Source organism: Bubalus kerabau, chromosome 1 (genome assembly GCF_029407905.1).
Source record: "Bubalus kerabau isolate K-KA32 ecotype Philippines breed swamp buffalo chromosome 1, PCC_UOA_SB_1v2, whole genome shotgun sequence".
NCBI classification, from domain to species: domain Eukaryota; kingdom Metazoa; phylum Chordata; class Mammalia; order Artiodactyla; family Bovidae; genus Bubalus; species Bubalus kerabau.
This window is the reverse complement of record NC_073624.1, coordinates 250,295,523-250,314,004: the sequence shown is the minus strand read 5'-3', so window position 1 is coordinate 250,314,004 and position 18,482 is coordinate 250,295,523. Positions and strand designations below refer to the sequence as shown.

Below are 18,482 nucleotides of genomic sequence, written 5' to 3'. Positions count from 1 at the left end.
CGCCTCATCTCGCGCACCGTCCCCGCCTCATCCCGCCCCACCCACAAGCGCTGCCTCCGCCCATCTGGACCCGCCCCTCTCCCCGATGGCCCCGCCCCGATCTGGACCGAACCCACCACGTGTGGCTGCAACTGCGGCGGGAGCGTGGACGCTAGGGGCGCCGCGGAGTCAGAGTCAGGGTCCGCCTTCTCGGCTGCACCCGCTGGGGATGCGGTGGATTTCAGGCTTCCCGTAGACTGGAAGAATCTGCTCAAAACAGCCTGCCTTGAAGACGCTGGGTTGGCGGGAGCGGCGCCGCCGGAGGCCAGCTTCCGGCGCGACATCGCAAGGCCAGGAATCAACAACCCGAGAGCCGGGCCGAGCCGGGAGCGCGGGCCCGCGGCCGCAGTTCCCGGGGTGTCTGCGGGCGCGAGCACGTCGTGACCCGGCGGTGCGCCGGGGCGAGAGGCGGGGCGGGGGCGCGGTCTCGCCTACACAAATAGGGCTGGAGGGGCGGGGCGGCCAAAATTTCGCGCCAAGCTGGCTGAACGTGCCCGGTCGGGGTCCACGGCTAGCTAGAAAGTGTTTCTTGCCGCTGTCATGGTTCGTCCGCTAAACTGCATCGTCGCTGTGTCCCAGAACATGGGCATCGGCAAGAACGGGAACCTGCCCTGGCCACCGCTCAGGTATCTGCTGAGCCCTGGGCGGGGGGTGGGGGGTGTCGAGAATGGGAGCTGGCGCCAACGGCCCTTGATCGGGACACCTGGGCCGCGTCGGGCCGACGCCGGGAGAAGGAGGGGTCGGTCTCGTGACCTGAGCTGGCAAGAGCTAGGCTTGGGCTTCATTCTGCGTCCGGAGCCTGGCGGCATATTATTGATTTACGTCCCGCTCCAGCTGCCCGGCTAGACCTTTACCCCCGGCTCCTACCCCGGGAGCAAAATCCCAGCCCTGGAAGTCCCTCCCCCCGCCACCCCGCAACCAGCGCCCCGTTTGTCGGGGGGCTTTAGAGCTTAAGCCCACGGGATCACATTCTGAGGAACTGCGTGTTTCTCTTAACTTGTAGGAATGAATTCCAGTATTTCCAAAGCATGACTACAGGCTCTTCAGTAGAAGGTAATGTGGCATTTTTAAGTGCTTCAAGTTTGCGAAAGGTCTTGCCTGAGGAAGCTTACCAGTGCAAATTTTACTTAAGTGAAAAGTTGCTCATGTTAGTCTTGGACCTTTTGTCTTAACATCAATGTGTATACAGTTCCCAAGACTCATTAAACATTCCTTTAAAAAAAAAAATTTGAAATTTTACGTGGGCACGTACAATTCAGGTATTGGGCAAAATTGGAAGCTAGGTAAAGGCTTCTTTGGAGGTCAGCGCCCGCAAAGGAGAACGGAAGCGGCTTTTGAAGTCGCTGCTGCTCTAAGATGATAATGTCTGAATGGCAATGGAGAGGACAAAGGGCAAAAAACGGTTACAGATGCTCGATTTGGAGATCCGAAAGTTGAAGGAGGTGCAGTAAGGCAAGGATGAACTCTCATTTCCAGTTTGATAGTCTGAGTGACATGGGAAATAGTGAGCAGCTCTAATGATGACGATTTTGAAGTGCTTGTAGGATATTCGAGACAACTTCAGGCCCAGGGAACGAGATGAATTGAACCACTGGCAAGAAGAGGATGAAGTGAAGTGAAGTCGCGTCCGACTCTTTGCGACCCCATGGACTGTAGCCTACCAGGCTCCTCCATCCATGGGATGTTCTAGGCAGGAGTACTGGAGTAGGTTGCCATTTCCTTCTCCAGGGGATCTTCCCAACTCAGGAATCGAACCCTGGTCTCCCGCATTGCGGGCAGACGCTTTAACCTCTGAGCTACCAGGGAAGAGGATAACCAGGGAAAAGAGTATGGGCATGAGGGATAGGACCATTTAAAACCTAAGAGGAGTGTATCTTTGTTCATTGGAGGAGCAATAGCAGAGTAAACAGGGGAACCATAAATCGGAAAGAAGCAGATGCAGCATAACTGTAATGGCAGATAAAGGTCCTTGGATTTGGCCCTTGAATCACTCACTGGTCGACACAAGATGGCAAGAGCTCTAAGGCAAAGGATTGACATGAACGCTCTCAAGAATCCTAAGTATGGCTTGCTAATGAGCATCCTCTGCCTGTTTGCTTGTTTTCAGTAAATATAGTATTTCTTGGATGAATGAATGAAAGGGTACCAAGGATGTCTTGGCTGTCTCCCTATGTCCTTCATTCATCATTTCTACCTTAGTTGTTAGGTCAGATCTGTGCCATTTTCCTCATCAGAATTCCTCACCTGTTAGCTTCATTAATAGTTGATAATCTCCTTATTGAACACATAAAGTTCTGTCCTTGAAAATATAGTGCATATTCTATAAGGATTCTTTGAATTACGGGGAGGGGGTGGGGGGGTGTTTATTCTTGGAGGAAAATAAAATTTTTTGCAGTTTGTAAATTTCATGTTTTTGTTTTGAAAAAATCAAACTAATGATGATTCTTTAAGAAAACAGATACATGCACTCCTTTGATAGTCTCTCAGAACATGTCAAGAATCATAGAAATGTATATGTTCCTTTGATCCAGATAGTCAACTCCCAAGGTTTTTCCCTCCAAAGTAATTAAACAAATTGGAAGCTACATATGTAAAGTTTTTATAGAAGCAGTATAGTTGAAAGAGAAGCATAGAGGCACAATTGATAATGTTTTAAGCTCATTGCTTGGAATATTAAGCAGCTATCTTTAAGAAAAATTATTGTAATTTAAATATATAAAGTATGCAAATATAAATAATGTATATATGTGAAAGTTGCTCAGTCATGTCCAATTCTTTGTGACCCCATGGACTATACAGTCCATGGAATTCTCCAGGCCAGAATACCGGAGTGGGTAGCATTCCCTTCTCCAGGGGATCTTCCCAACCCAGGGATCAAACCCAGGTCTGCCACATTGCATGCAGATTCTTTACTAGCTGAGCCACCAGAAGTGAAGTGAAGTAAAGTGAAGTTGCTCAGTCATGTCCGACTGTTTGCAACACCATGGACTGTAGCCTCCCAGGCTCCTCCATCCATGGGATTTTCCAGGCAAGAGTACTGGAGTGGGTTGCCATTTCCTTCTCCAGGGGATCTTCCTGACTCAGGGATCAAACCCAGGTCTCCTGCATTGTAGGCAGAGGCTTTACCATCTGAGCCACCAGGGAAGCCCTTAAATACCCATAACAACTTAAATACCCTTAACAACTTAATTACCCATAACAATAAATAAGTCTTAAATACCCATAACAACTCTACAAGTAGGAACCATTGTTAGCTCCATTTTATAGGTAAGGAAAATAAAGCACAGGAAATAAACATGACTTGCTTAGTAGATGACAGAATACATTCAATTTTAGCACTTCATCCCAGTATCTTTGCTTTTAACTACTATAATATACATGATTACAGTTGGTTAAAGCTATATATTGGTTATAAATTGGCTAAAGGCAAAGGGAATAATAGTTATTAGACTTAGATAATGGATGACATGGTAAATTTTGGTAAAGCAGTTTTAAATTTTAATTTTTAAAGCAGATCCACTAGGTGTCACTATGACCATCATATCTATGTATATATGTGTAAGTATATAAAAATATATATGTATGCTCCAAAAATATATTTATTCTTTCCATGTGATTTTAAAGGTAAACAGAATTTGGTGATTATGGGTAGGAAGACCTGGTTCTCCATTCCAGAGAAGAATCGACCTTTAAAGGACAGAATTAATATAGTTCTCAGTAGAGAACTCAAGTAAGTACTAGAACAAATTCACAGCAAGAAAATCGTGTTCCATTTCTTATGGTAGAGGGTTAGTGTATGACTGAAATAGTATGAATGTTACTATGGATGAAACTACTTAATATCATAAAGGTGATTACAGAAAATGAAGTAGCAGTTATTTATGCCTCATGACAGTAACTTATTCTGTTACTCAAGGGATTGAGTTCATCACTTGACAAGTTACATTAAATCTAACTATGGTAATAGATTTGCGAGTTTCCTTGAACCATTATTCAGTAAACTTAAATATCAGTTATATAATGTAACTTAAGAAACTCTAGTTTCACATAAAATCAAAATACATATGTTTTGGAACTTACCAAAATTAAGTGGTTATCCTTTCTCTGTACCTATCCCTAAATACACTAAGATGTAAGTTTTAGAATAAGCTAAAAACTGTGCTGTATTATTTCATCTTGTGCTCTGTTATTTCTAGTTTACCACAACACCCAAATAATATTTTGTACTTAGGCTCTTTACCCAAAGTCTGAAGGTTAAAAATTTCAAAGGTTTGAAATGGAAGCATTTCCCAGGGATTCTCAGGAGTGTCTTTTGTTGACCTGTGCAAGGAATTTTTCTGTTCACCAGTCTAACATTAGGTGACATAGATCTGGATGCCTGGAAATGCCCTGGGGACTCGGCAGGGTGAGGAGGGAGAGGTGGTTCAGGTAATAGCATTAAGGCTGTTCATCAAGTCAGCTCCAGTGCTTTGTCTGCACCAAGGCTTCCATGGCATTTACTCTACAGGGGTTTCCATTTTGTTACTTTTTGTTACTGTTTACATTGGTCCTAGCTCACTAAGATAACTTCCTGAACCCCAAGGGATTTGGGGGGTGGGGGAGCACCTGAATTACACCATAAGAGGAAGTTTGGAATTGGCATGGTAATTATTCTCTCTTAAACTAATAATCTAAGCAGAAAAAGAATGCAGTATCCTAGGTTACTGCTTGCTTAAGAACAAGGGTCATAATATTCCTTTCCCATGTGTATTATTAGGGTTTAACCAGAGCATCAGACCAGTAGCAGATAGATAGGTAAAAGACTTTTATTGCAAGGAATTATACCATCGTGGGGGCTGGCTGCTGCTGCTAAGTCGCTTCAGTCATGTCCGACTCTGTGCGACCCCATAGACGGCAGCCCATCAGGCTCCCCCATCCCTGGGGCTGGCTAGGCAAATCCAAATACCTCTAGGGCAGACCATCAGGAAGGACAGGCAGGAACTCTAGAAGGGGCTGAAGCTGCTGCCCACTGGTGAAATTTCTTCAGGGAAGCCTCAGATCTGTTCTTAAGACCTTTCAACCCCTTGAATTAGGTCCACCCAGATTAAAGTCATCTAATTATCAGCTTTAATCACATCTACAAAATACCTTCATGACAACACCTAGATTGCTGTCTAAATAACTGAGTACTGTAGCCTAGCCAAGTGAATATATCAAAGACCATGGGAAAGAAAAAAACACTGCACAACTATAGCCTAAGGGGATTCAGGCTTGTGTAGATTTTCTCCCAAATCCCTCCTAGAATGGTATAGGTTAAAAACATGAAAGAAAGTATACCAGAATATTTGCACTGATTGCCTTTGGGTAGGGGAATATGTCTTGCCATCTGCCCCAGTCTTCATGCTGGTCTCTCCTTGTTGCTAGAATATTCTGATTATCTCTTTACTTGGTAGAATCGAGATTCACTGATTGTATTGCCATTCCCAGAGACTCTTTAATAACATATTCTTGAATACTATTTAAGTTTATTTATGGCCAGCTTGAGCTAAAACGAACATAAAGAAATCTCAGTGGGAGAGATTTTCAGTTGGGGAAGCATATCTCCAATTTCTTCCTTATGACCCCCTGTGGTGCATGTAATTGGATTTGGTTTTTTCTTATGTATTTATAAATAACATTTGTTGGTGTATTTTCACTTTTTTTTTTTATAAGGCAGAGAGCAAATTTAAAATCTTTATAACCAAGAGAAAATTTAAAATCTTTATTACCAAGCACACCAAGGAAATAAGGATCCCAGTTAGGGAAAATTTTTTGAGTTATTTTTTATCCTTCCTTCTGCTTCGCTACTTGTGGTCAGTTCCACATATATCCTGAGCACCTGCTGTGTGCCAGGCACTGCTACGTCCTAAATAAAAGTGGGGAGATTCACACAGGTAAATCTCTAATTCATGTAAGCTTTTAGATAGGTTCAGTTTCTTACCACCACCCCCAGGGTAAAAAGAAACTGAATCCTCAAAGTAGCCCCAAAATTTGCTGCCAGATATTAGTCATTTTGGGTAAGTGTTTCCTTAATGAGGTATAGGGAAAAAATGCCTTTCCAAAGCTTTCTAGACAATCCAGTTGTGGCTTTAAAAGAAATATTACACAGCCACATTTGGAAAACAGGCATTTTCTCAAAACATTAAACACAGAATCATCATATGCCCCAGCAATCCCACCCCTTGGAATATACCCAAGAGAAATGAAGGCATAATTACATAAGAACCTGTACACAGATATTCAAAGCATCATCATTCATAGTAGCCAAAAAATGGAAACATCCCAAATGTCCATCAACTGATGAATGGATCAACAAAATGTACTATATCCATGCTATGGAATATTACTCCACAATAAAAGGAATGAATTACTGATACACGCTACAACATAAATAAATTTGGAAAACTAGGGTTTAATATTACTTTACTGTTTTTCTTTTGAAATAAATACTATGTACAACAAAATGTACATTTTTGTCTTATGTGTACATTTCCTACATTTTAACAAATGTATGCACCTATGCCTCTGATGCTGGGAAAGACTGAAGGCAAAAGAAGAGGGCAGCAGAGGATAAAATGGTTAGATAGCATTACTGACTCAATGGACATGAGTTTGAGCAAACTCCAGGAGATGGTGGAAGACAGAAAAGCACCGTGTGCTGCAGTCCATGAGGTCGCAGAGTCAGACATGACTTAGCAAATCAGCAACAACATGCACCTGTATAACCCATATCAAAGATAGAGAACGTTACTGTCACTCCCAGAAAGCTGCCTCGAGTCCCCTACTGGTGAATCTTTACCCCTTCCCTCCAGAAACAACTACTGTTCTGATCTTTCTAACATACATATCATGCGATATCACAGGTGGTTTTGGTTTTGATTCATTGTGGACTGTACATAAACAAATAAGGGTTGAATTATTGGCCATGGGCCATACTGATGCTAAATGCTTTTTATTGAAAGGTCTTATGTTTATGATGATTTTTACTTTATAATTACTGCTTCCTAGTCAGATTATTTTACTAATATGAATGGTGTTTGTAGATATTATGTGTAATTCTTTCTGTTAACCTCAGGGAACCTCCAAAGGGAGCTCATTTTCTTGCCAAAAGTCTGGATGATGCCTTAGAACTTATTGAAGATCCAGAATTAACAAATAAAGTAGACGTGGTTTGGATAGTGGGAGGCAGTTCTGTTTATAAGGTAAGAAAAATTATCTGTGAATATAAAAAAATAGTCTACCCTCTTTCAGCTTCCCTGCCATCTGAACTTTGAAAAAATAAGCCATGAGCAAAGCGTGTTATTTCTATAAGTTAGACATACTGTCAGTGTGAAATACTCATTTTTTGACACTATCAGACAAACTAAATGAAACTTTTAAAATAAGTTTTTAGGTATATACCAATTTATTTTCAATGCAAAATAGTTGATGTTTCCAATATTAAAAACACTCTAAACCCTTCCTGAGAATTGTGTTTGCACTGCATTGTTTACTTTTCTGTATGTGCCCTGCATACACTGAGTTATCATCTGTTTTTCAGGATAAATATGTTCCTTACCGAGAAAAGGCTGTGGCTGTCCATTGATATACAGTGACTAGATGGATATGAGCTAATTAAAAACAGAAGACTCCCTCAACAGTTTTCATTTAAAATGAGGATAGAGAGAAAGTGTTACATGATTTCATATCATAAAAGAAGACAGTATGTAAAATAGAAAATAATTCCTTTTGCTTGATACCAGAAGACCTCCAGCTTTAGAAAATGCTGAGGTTAATACATAGAATTTTATAACATTGATGAAAGATGAACATTTATGGGGAGGAAAAAAAGTCAGCCCCTATTCTTTGGTGGCTTGTGGTAATATACAAACACTGAAATTATTTTAGAAAGAAGAGGTATACCAAGATCCCAGGTAGGATTATAAAAATTCTTGTTTTTTGTGTTCCTCTTTCTACAACCTTTATTTCCTCCATTTGTAATAGGGGGAAATGGACATTTTTCTTTGGTCTTTTTGGCCAAGTATGAATTTTTTAAGAAAAATAAATCCTGTCTTTTCCTCAGTGTCTATCATATTTTGAATGATTCAATACTGCAGTCACTTGAAAATGTATTCTAAATGGTATAAGTACTTAAATACATTTATATAATTTGATATATCTAAACGCATATAAATAAAGAAGTAGAATCCCTAGGTGATAATTCACTATGGATTACTTCACATCACAATGACTTGTAGAACATTCAAATCTACCAGCCTGTTTTTGTAAACAGAGTTTCATTAGAACATAGCCATGCCTATTGGTTTATTGATGCTTATGACTGCTTTTGCTACAAAGGTAAGAAACTGTATGGCCCACAAAGCCTAAAATACTTACCATCTGACTCTATACAGAAACAGTGGACCAAATATCATTAACTATTACTTTTTTTCCAAACTTTAAGCTTTTTACTTTGTATTGGGTATAGGCAATTGACAACGTTGTGGTAGTTTCAGGTAAGCAGTGAAGGGACTCGGTCATACATACACTTGTACAAATATCACTAACTTTGATACAGATCTTCAAATGCTACTGTGATTAGTCCCTTCAATTTTTCCAATTTTTGGTACAGTTGAATTGATTTGGTTGGGGCAAGAGAAAAACTGATTTAATGGAAGCCATGGTATTGAAAATAAAAAGTAAAATTTGTTCTATGACCTTTATGTGGAATCTTAAGGATTACAAACACTTGAATTTATATGTATATGGTTTTGTGGGGGGTTTTTGTTTTGTTTTGTTTTGTTTTGTTTTTTACCTCTGTAAGCTATTTCAAAATCAAGTTATTGCTTTCTTAGAGCTGCGGTTGGGACTGATTCCTGAATTTGTATTCGAATTTTAAGATATTTGTTCTAGGGAAGTTTTTTCTGTAGAAACTAGCAACAGTGTTACAGGCAGTGGCACTGTCTCTATAAGACCAAATGCAATCATTGGCAACAACAGACAGAATGTGTTACCTACTAGCATTGTGACTATCTGCTGAGAAATTGAAGCATTATTAAATTTTATGTAAAGGTACTAAGGATGCCCTTGGGATTTTCATTAGTCAAAGTTTCATGAAATTACTATCTTATCCATATATACATATATATATATGTAAGTTTTTTCCATGGAGGGAAAGTAGATAATTTGGGGGTTTTAATTCTTAAACAACAACCTAAGATAAAAGACAAATTGAATGCTTAGATACAAAAAGAGTTTATGCAACCAAACTAGAGCCCAGAGTATATTTGAATTCACCCTTGTAATTATTGATAAATGATTAGGGCCATTCTCAGCTAAGTCATACTTTTGCAGGGACCCAAAGTGAAGAATAGGATAATTATAGCATACTTTGGAGGTAAGTAAAAATATTAGAGTTTCTATAGCTTTAGACACAGATAAATAAGGAAATTAATGCCTTTTGTTCTATTTCAAAGGAAGCCATGAACAAGCCAGGCCATGTTAGACTATTTGTGACAAGGATCATGCAAGAATTTGAAAGTGATACGTTTTTCCCAGAAATTGATTTTGAAAAATATAAACTTCTTCCAGAGTAAGTAAAATGTTATCAATTAGTCTGAAGCACCTTTGGCTTTCCTGCTTAAGAACTATAAAAAAGAGAATGTGTCTTCAGATAGAATTCAAGGTAGTAATGTGTTTTATAGACATAAGCTATAAGAATTTTGGGTATCTGCTTTAACACACTTGGGAAGGTTCAGGTTTTAATGATTTTGCTGAAATCTAGCGAGTCGGCCTTAGTTCGTTCTGTGAGATCTCTGCTTATTCAGGATCAAACCTCTGCCTTAGGGGATACAGTGCTTACCTAGACAGGTGATGTTACTATCACTATGCTCCAGATCACATTTTTCATAACAGAGGAGGAGGAGGGTGAGTAACAGATAAGCATCCAAAGAGTTGCTGTGTGGTGAATTGAAATACTGCAATGTGGTAGATTCTGTGTATTCTGAGAAGTCCTTTCTGAACGGTGACGCCTACACTGAGAGCTAAACAGCAAGAAGCCAGCCACACAAAGACCTGAGAAGAGCATTCCAGAAACCAGAAGTAGCTAGTGCAAGAGACCTGCGGGCAGAAACAAGCCTGGCATGTTCCCTGAACCTGAAAGCCACTGTGGGCATTATGACTGAGGAGGGGACCGAAAGGGATCAGACCAAGGGCAAGATTAGAGGGTTCTGAATAGAGAGTGATACTGTTCTTCTGGAGAAGGGGTAGGCTACCCACTCCAGTATTCTTGGGCTTCTCTTGTGGCTCAGCTGGTAAAGAGTCCACCTGCAATGTGGGAGACCTGGGTTTGATCCCTGGGTTGGGAAGATCCCCTGGAGAAGGGAATGGTACTCACTCTAGTATTCTGGCCTGCAGAATTCCATGGACTGTATAGTCCATAGGGTCGCAAAGAGTCAGACACTGAGCAACTTTAACTTTCACTTTAACTGTTCTGTTACGGGAAGTGGGCAGGAGGGACAGGAGTGAAGGAGGGAGGCCCATTACAGTAGTCCAAGTGAAAGATGAAGGAACTTAGTTAGCAGTGCTGGAGGTGGAAGAAGAGGTTACATTTGATTTACTCTGTACTTGTGCTTTTCACATGAAACTGATTGTGAAAACATTTTAGTTTAAAAAGCACTTTTCAGCTGTTGGCTATGGAAAGTAGAAGATTAATTATACCAACACTTGTAGACTAGCTCTTAACACATTCTTTCAGACATTCTCAGTTGAAAACAGTCTTTCTTTGAGTGCAAGTTTGATTTTGGAAATTCCTCCTAAAAGCAACATTCAGAGCAAAGTCTGTATAAATGGATGATGAGGGCCAGTCTCAATTAAGTCATACTTTTGCAGGGTAAAATATATTATATATATTCACTATAAAGCTTTAGAGTAAAGTATATTACTTTCTAGAGTTGGGGCTTCCCTGGTAACTTAGCTGGTGAAGAATCTGCCTGCAATGCAGGAGACAAGATGTAATTCCTGGGTTGGGAAAATCCGCTGGAGAAGGGATAGGCCTACCCACTCCAGTATTCTTGCCTGGAGAATTCCATGGACAGAGGAACCTGGCAGGCTACAGTCCATAGGGTTGCACTGTTGGACACAACTGAGCCACTTGCATTTTCTTTTAGAGTAATATAGGTAATGGTCTTGAATCAAATGAAGGGTGTAACTGATTTTCTTGGGCTCTTAACTAGCTCTAAAATAATCTGGAAACTCTAAGAACTCTAAAAATTTCCTAAACAACCAAAGTACAGCCTTTTGCTTATGCGGTCTCCAAAGGTGACTGCTTAGAAAAATCACATTATTGATTTCAATCATATATATACATGAGGGGCTTCCCTGGTGGCTCAGTCAGTAAAGAATCTGCCTGCAGCACAGGAGATCCTGTGCTGTGTTTGATCCCTGGGTTGGCAAGATTCCCTGGAGAAGGAAATGGCTACCCACTCCAGTATTCTTGCCTGGGAAATCCCGGGGTAGAGGAGCCTGGCAGGCTACAGTTCGTGGAGTCGCAAAGAGTTGGATACAACTAATGACCAAACCACCACCGTATATAGTTTTTAAAAATTGTCTGTTTCTTTGTCCCAGCTTATTTTCTCCTGTGCTGCTTAGATTGCTGATTCTCACCTTCTGTGGATACTGATCTCTGCTGTCCCTCTTTTTTACCTTTCTTTTTTGCTACTAACAAAAAGAATAAATTACTATGTGAATCAGCTTCATATTAAATACCTTTAAAATACCTTTCTAAACCCTGTTGCTCTGAATCAGACATCTTACAAAGCTGTGACCCTTTAGAATCCTTTATAATTTAAATACAGGGCTGGCTTTTTGACTCTTAGAAAAAAAAAAATATGAACATCTTTACTGAGAAATGATTCACACATCTCAACATTCATCCATTCGATATATAAAATTCAGTGGTTTTTAGTATATTCAGAGTTTTGTGGCTATCACCACAATCTCAAGTTCAGAACATTTTCACCACTACCCCCAAAAAATCCCTATGCACATTAGCAGCTGCTCTTTATTCCCCTACCATCTTGGCTCTAGGGAACACTAATCTATTTTCTATCTCTATAGATATGCGTATTCTGGATATTTCATATTAACAGAATCATATACTATGAAGTCTCTCACTTAGTATTCTGTGGTCATCCATGTTATGACTGGTTTGATCACCTTGCTGTCCAAAGGACTATAAAGAGTCTTCTCCAGCACCACAGTTTGAAAGCCTCAGTTTTTCAGCACTCTGCCTTCTTTATGATCCAGTTCTCACAACCATTTGTGTCTACTGGAGAGACCATAGCCTTGACTATACGGACCTTTGTTGGCAAAGTGATGTCTTTGATTTTTAACACACTGTCTAGGTTTGTCATAGCTTTCCTGCCAAGAAGCAATCGTCTTTAATTTCATGGCTGCAGTCACCATCCACAGTGATTTTAGAGCCCAGAAAGAGGAAATCTGTTACAGCTTCCACCTCTTCCCCTTCTATTTTCCATGAAGTAATAGGACCAGATGCCATGAACTTAGTTTTTTTAATATTGAGTTTTTAGCTGGCTTTTTTCACTCTCCTTCTTTACGCTCATCAATAAACTATAGGCACAGTGTCACACAAAAGATCTCCAGGATTGACTTATCCTGCTGAAATTGTATATACCCTTTGAACAGCTACTCCCTGTTTCCTCCTTCCCCCAACCCCTGTGAACCACCCTTGTACTCTCTTGCTTCCATGAATTTGACCATTGTAGACTTCTCATGTAAGAAAAATCATGCAATATTGTCCTTCCGTGACTGACTTATTCCACTTAGCATAATGTCCTCCAAGTTCATCCATGTTGTTACAGATGGCAGGATGTTCTTCTCTTTTGAAAGCTGAATAGTAGTCTATTTTATGTATACATATTTTCTTTATATACTCATTTGTCACTATAGTTTCCATATCTTGGCTGTAGTAAACATGGAAGTGCAATTATCTCCTCAAGAGCCTTACCGGACTTCACTTACTAAGTGACTTCACTTACCAGAAAAATGAGAGAGAGTGTTGGCAAGGATGTGGAGAAATTAGGACTCTTGCACACTACTGATAGAAATATAAAATGGTGCAGCCACTGTGAAAAACAGTATATGGCTCCTCAGAATACTAAAAGTAGAACTACCATATGATCCAGCAATCCCACTTCTAAGTATATACTCAAAGGAGGGCCTGGGTTTTGATTTAGAAGCTGGTGGGAACACCAACCTAAGTGAGTGTTAGGGCATAGAAAAAATAAACAGTGATTCTAGTAAAGGATTTGCAATAAGCCACACAGTGGGGAATTAGAGCAGTGTTGTGTCTACTAATTAAACAGAAATCAAGAATTACCATACATCACATGTAACTTCAGTTCCACTCTGACAGCTAAAGGTTGAATTTTATTTTCCCTTTGCTCACACAAGAAATTTGATACCAAGTTTAAGACTTAGAAAACGTCCTTAAGAAATTTCATATTAGCTGGATAATACAGTGGCAAGATAAAGACAAACTGCTAACAGTGGTTAGTTTGGGGGAGAAGAATTAGGAGTAAGAAGGAAAGGAAGAAGAATTATACGTTTCATTTTCTAACGTTCTACAGAGTTTGAAGTTTTTCTTATTATTTGCATGTGTGATTATTTGCATAATATTTAATTATACATCTTTTTCTTTTACAGATATCCAGGTGTTCCTTTGGATGTCCAGGAGGAAAAAGGCATTAAGTACAAATTTGAAGTATATGAAAAGAACAATTAATGTGAAAATGTTTTCCCATCTATTTTACAATGTTGTGTTAGTTTCTGCTGTAGAACAAAGTGAATGAGCTATACATATATATCCCGTTTTTTGGATTTCCTTACCTTAGATCACCACAGACCATTGAGTAAAGTTCCCTGTGCTATATAGTAGGTTCTCATGAGTTATCTGTTTTTTCCATAGTTGTATATTCCCCATTAATCTTAACTAGACTATGTCAGATACCATTTGTAAAACATTTCTTGCTATAACTGTCTGAATTCCCATTAAGGGCCAGGAATAGGTTACCAGCACCACCTAGGGTAGAATATATCTATCAAGATAGCCGAAAGTAGGAGAGTCCCCTGGTGGCAAGAAACCAGAGCCTGTAGAGCTAGGGGGTAAGTTCAAAGGTCAGAAATGGACAATAAACAGGAAAACTAGCATTCCGTTATTAAATTAGATCAAAAGAGGGACTAAGAATTACTCCATATAGATCACACTACTGAAAAAAATTCTGTTCACACAGACCATTCCACAAGGATAGTGATGAACAGGTACAAGACTACCTTTTGATGGTTAAGAGAACGTCTGAGACCTTTAAAAACTTTGTTTCTGACCTTCAGTGAGATTTCACAAGATGTTACAATGATTGAACAAGAATTGGCTGCTCTTTACAAGAAAGGATAATCTAAAATCACACATAATGGCTAAAATTTTAAAAGGTAATAAATTGAGAATAAATATTGCTAGAAACCAAAATTAGTAAGTTATAAATTAAACATCACAGAATTAAAAAATAAACCATGTTTTACCCGTCTTATTAGTGAAGATTTAGATTACTAATATAAAAAAAATAGCATTTTCTGCCTTATAAATTGGTACAAATTTTTTAGTGTGTAAGTTAGCAATATCAATTAAAATTCAAAATATTCTGGGTTTGGACCAGAGTTTCCACTTCTAAAAATTATTCCTGAACAAAGAGATGGATCCAAGAATATTTGTTGCAAAATTTTGTTTTAAACTTGGAAAGAACCCAAATGTTGATTAATAAGAACTATTTAATATGTCTATAAAATGTAACATCTGCAGCAGTAAGAAAAGGATGACTGAAAAATGCCAAAAACTGCTAAGAAGCAACTTATGTATCAACTCAAAACGTCTAATCAATGTTAATGTGTGGGGAAAGCATGCAGCAAGCTATTGACAGTACCAGTTTGGAGTGTTATTTTCTGCATTAGGTATGTCTGTTGTGATTAGACTTTTATGTGCTTATTTTTATTACAAAAATGACTTAATAAATAGAGCCCTTTATGTTTAGCAGTAAAATTAGGATACAGGCCATCAGAAGTAAAAAGAAATGTCCTAAAATCTTCTTAGAGGGAAAAGACAGATCACACAGAAAAATAGGAACCAATACTGAGGAAGACTTAAAAACCACAAGAAAACAGTGGTACTCTCTGCAAGGAACATAACCAGAAAACTATTAGTATCCAGAGTTTATAGATGTTAGATACTGACACGAAAAAGAAGGAAGCCAATTAGAGAAGAGGAAACTCAAATGACCAAAATGTCCCTGCCTAATTGGAGAAATGCAAATTAAAGCTACAGCAGGGTACCATCCACACACATAGATGTGGCGTTCTCACTGATGCCAATTGATTTGATAGATGATATCCGAAAGCATCAGTTGGTACGTGGAAAAGTAAAACCGGGAAGGTAAGAAGGCCAGTTCAAGGTCAGCGAGCAGGTTCCAATTGGGTTACAAACTCAATACTGCTGAAATACCTGGGAAATGGAGGGGAGGAAAGCTGGAGTATTTATCCCCCACTCATTGATGGGGGCTACTCCCAGGGTTGTCAACCCCCTGACCTATGTATGACTGAACACACCAACGACTAGACAGAGTCCTAGATGTTTGCAGTAAGAGGCCGCTGACATGCTCAGTTCAGTTCAGTCGCTCATTCGTGTCCAACTGTTTGTGACCCCATGGACTGCAGCACGCCAGGCCTCCCTGTCCATCACCAGCTCCCGGACTTTACTTAAACTCATGTCCATTGCGTCAGTGATGCCATCCAACCATCTCATCCTGTCATCCCCTTCTCCTCCCGCCTTCAATCTTTCCCAGCATCAGGGTCTTTTCCAATGAGTCAGTTCTTCACACCAGGTGGCCAAAGCATGACACACTCAGGACCAGCAAACGTAAACACTTAAAACAATTCCATGTTTATGACTATGTACAATTTCATACTTTATATAGTAAAAAGTATAAAGGTATGGATAGTTAAAGTTTTTTACAATTTTAAAATACATGGAAGCATGAAGACCAGTTAATTACAGGTTCAGGAGAGGAATGATGGTAATTCAGACTAGAGAATCAGGTGCAGTAAAATATTTGATTCAGGATAGATTAAAAGTTGGAGGTAACAGGATTTTCTGGTGGCATTGGATTATGGCTGTGGACCTACTGAATTTGAAATACCTGTAAGGAAGGAAAAAGGGAATGAAAGAAAAACTGAAATAATAGAACCATGCTGTTAAAATTCTAAGAAATTATTTTTAACTGATAAATCTGTGCTAAGTCATTTCTATCGTATATTCAATCTTATAATAAATTCTATGTGGCATCCACATTTGGGGCTGATTTGGCATTTCATTATATTAACCACATTGCTATAAATGACATTCCCAATCAATAGATTAAAGCAAACGTGTGCCCTTCCCCTCCAGTACATTAAAAGTGAAGTAATGCTGTTCACTCACCATGTTGATTGAGAATTCACTGCCTTAGCAGATGAAACCCTAATCACAATGACTTAACACATGGAAGTTTATTGCGCAGATGAAGTCCAACACAGGTGTTTCCAGTCAGCAGGTAGCTCTCCAGGTGGTGATAAAGGGAGCCAGGTTCATTCCACCTTGCAGTGCCTGTCTGCAACTAGGCATTTCCAGGATTGTTGCCAGAAAGGAAAAAGCACGGAGGATCACTTGTGGGAGGTCTGGCCGGGAGGGCAGTCCAGGAACTGGTTACACGTGACTTTCTTCCACATTCCACTGACCAAAACTTTGTCATATAACCACATCCAACTGCAAGAAGCCTGGGAAATGTAGTCTAACTGTGGAGGACAGGAAAAAAAAAAAAAAAAGATTGGGTGAGCAGTTAGCCAGAAAGGGACAGAGAAAGATACGGATTATAACTTGACTTACGCCCCCCATTTTTCTATTTTTGAATCTTTGAATAGTTTGGAAATGCATCTTGCTTCGAAAATCATTTTGTGTTGTTTCAGAGGGCTCCAAAAAGCTCCGGTACCACAGTCCTTTATGTCTCAGTGCAGAAAGAATTCAGCGAGAGGAAAAGAGATAAGAATAGGATCCTTGTGAGGCTTATAAGAGGATGGGTGAGGCGGTGCCATGCACAGAGAACTTCCTGGGCTACAGTTTTATAATCAAAGGAAAAGTGAGGAGATAGAGAAGAAGAACTTTGTCTTTCTTGAGTAGACATGCTTCCATCATCAGCTCCTCCTCCAGGTTGGGCAGGGGGGTTTTCTTGTCCTTGTGTGGTCAAGCTAGGTCCACAAGTTATTGTTTTTTATGTGTGCAGAGAGCATGTCCAAGGGATCATTAACTTACTGAACTCACTGGCAGGATGTGGGTCTCAAGCCCCCGTTGCTTTGTTGTTTGGGGGCATGTCTCCTGCTTCTGTTGCATGGTTTTGTTGCCAAGCAAGCCTGCTTGGTTTTGTGGTTAAGAACACCTGCTTTCTTGAGTAATCATTAACTTACAAGGGTCTCCCATATTTTTCTTACTTACAATCCCCAAGTGGGATTAACTGTTTATTCACCTACTTGGTCTCTTTATCCCTATCACTTCTAGTATGGGCCGTTGAGTTTTTTGAAACTAGAAGACTGGAAAGAGTTAATGCTAATTGTTCTTTAGTGGTCGTGAGAAATGTAAGCAGAGTGCAGGTCTTCTTAGGAAAGAACTCTGTATTTTAGGAAACTGACTCATTTATGGGCAAAGACTAGATTACTCTTGTAAAGAATGGAAAGACTAATACCATTCTTTGCACATGGCAGTAATTTTGTCATTTAGAGCCTTTGTTTAACATTACATGTTGGGCTTGGATTTTAGTTGCATATTACCTGTGTTCTCATTGCCAATGTCATTATATTTTAGTAAAAAGTGTTCTTCTATTGTGGGATATATTCTTGTTTGACTTTTCCATCTGATTACAGGAAACCTGTCCTTCCCCAACAGGCTCTTAACACCATAGATTTCTTCACATTCTGTCCTCAAAGCTTACTCCTTTGTAGGTCTTTGTTTCAAGTCATGAGTGGAAAGCTGGTCTGAACCCTATGGGTCTCATTTGGTGAGTGCTCCCTGCTGGGTCTTACCCACTAGAGTTCCCCTGTGTGTATCTCCAGGCAGCCTGACAGCCCAAACATCTGTCTCACTTCCCTAGACAGCATTTTGTCACATTTGAATTGAAATTAAGAGTGCTGTCAATTCACTTAGTACAAACTCAGAGGAGCCGGAAGAAGGTTCATCCAGATTGAATGGTTCTGAATTTCCATCTTAAAAACTACTGCTAGTACTTAAGCACACAAATGTGATTGAATTGGTCTGGATTTTCCATAGAATCAGAAATATATATGTCAATTCC

The 18,482-nt window shown here is 39.7% G+C and overlaps 2 protein-coding genes and 1 long non-coding RNA gene across 12 annotated transcripts in view; 1 reads left to right on the top strand and 2 right to left on the bottom strand.

Annotated features, from left to right (window-relative positions):
* Positions 1 to 422, bottom strand: part of MSH3 (mutS homolog 3) — a 183,922-nt gene extending 183,500 nt beyond the window's left edge. For 2 of the 3 annotated variants that reach the window (XM_055562836.1, XM_055562838.1), the window contains exon 1: positions 117 to 422. In XM_055562836.1, the coding sequence (XP_055418811.1) occupies positions 117 to 323 (207 nt within the window). In that variant the 5' untranslated portion in view covers positions 324 to 422. The remainder of the gene's footprint in view (positions 1 to 116) is intronic. The other variant, XM_055562837.1, reaches the window with a different exon arrangement.
* On the top strand, positions 248 to 16,446 carry DHFR (dihydrofolate reductase). 6 transcript variants are annotated; one of them, XR_008707798.1, is made up of 7 exons: positions 248 to 665; positions 1,043 to 1,092; positions 3,664 to 3,769; positions 7,133 to 7,259; positions 9,391 to 9,433; positions 9,513 to 9,628; positions 13,762 to 13,883. XR_008707798.1 is itself a non-coding variant. In XM_055562847.1 (7 exons), exons 1-7 carry the CDS (start codon positions 580 to 582, stop codon positions 13,838 to 13,840), a joined length of 603 nt encoding a protein of 200 aa, XP_055418822.1. In that variant the 5' UTR covers positions 248 to 579; the 3' UTR covers positions 13,841 to 16,446. The 6 variants fall into 6 exon arrangements, 4 of the variants coding, with proteins under 4 accessions (XP_055418822.1, XP_055418831.1, XP_055418833.1 ...); XM_055562847.1 differs by having other exon boundaries at positions 9,517 to 9,628; positions 13,762 to 16,446; XR_008707816.1 differs by lacking the exon at positions 9,391 to 9,433 and having other exon boundaries at positions 9,517 to 9,628; positions 13,762 to 13,784.
* LOC129638448 (uncharacterized) lies at positions 16,025 to 17,583 on the bottom strand. Of its 3 annotated transcripts, none has more exons than XR_008707839.1 (3): positions 17,450 to 17,583; positions 16,583 to 16,935; positions 16,025 to 16,301 (listed from the first exon to the last, which is right to left on the bottom strand). It is a non-coding gene; the product is annotated as an uncharacterized LOC129638448 (long non-coding RNA). The 3 variants fall into 3 exon arrangements; XR_008707840.1 differs by having other exon boundaries at positions 17,459 to 17,581; XR_008707835.1 differs by lacking the exon at positions 17,450 to 17,583 and adding an exon at positions 17,027 to 17,406.
* Between the last annotated feature and the right edge of the window lie 899 nt (positions 17,584 to 18,482).

What these genes read in the sequence shown, in the direction of transcription:
- DHFR (XM_055562847.1), top strand. Translation starts at nt 580, where the DNA reads ATGGTTCGTCCGCTAAACTGCATCGTCGCTGTGTCCCAGAACATGGGC. An exon ending in GTTCTCAGTAGAGAACTCAA is followed by an intron (nt 3,770 to 7,132) that starts GTAAGTACTAGA and finishes TGTTAACCTCAG; the next exon opens with GGAACCTCCAAAGGGAGCTC. An exon ending in AATTATAGCATACTTTGGAG is followed by an intron (nt 9,434 to 9,516) that starts GTAAGTAAAAAT and finishes TTTCAAAGGAAG; the next exon opens with CCATGAACAAGCCAGGCCAT.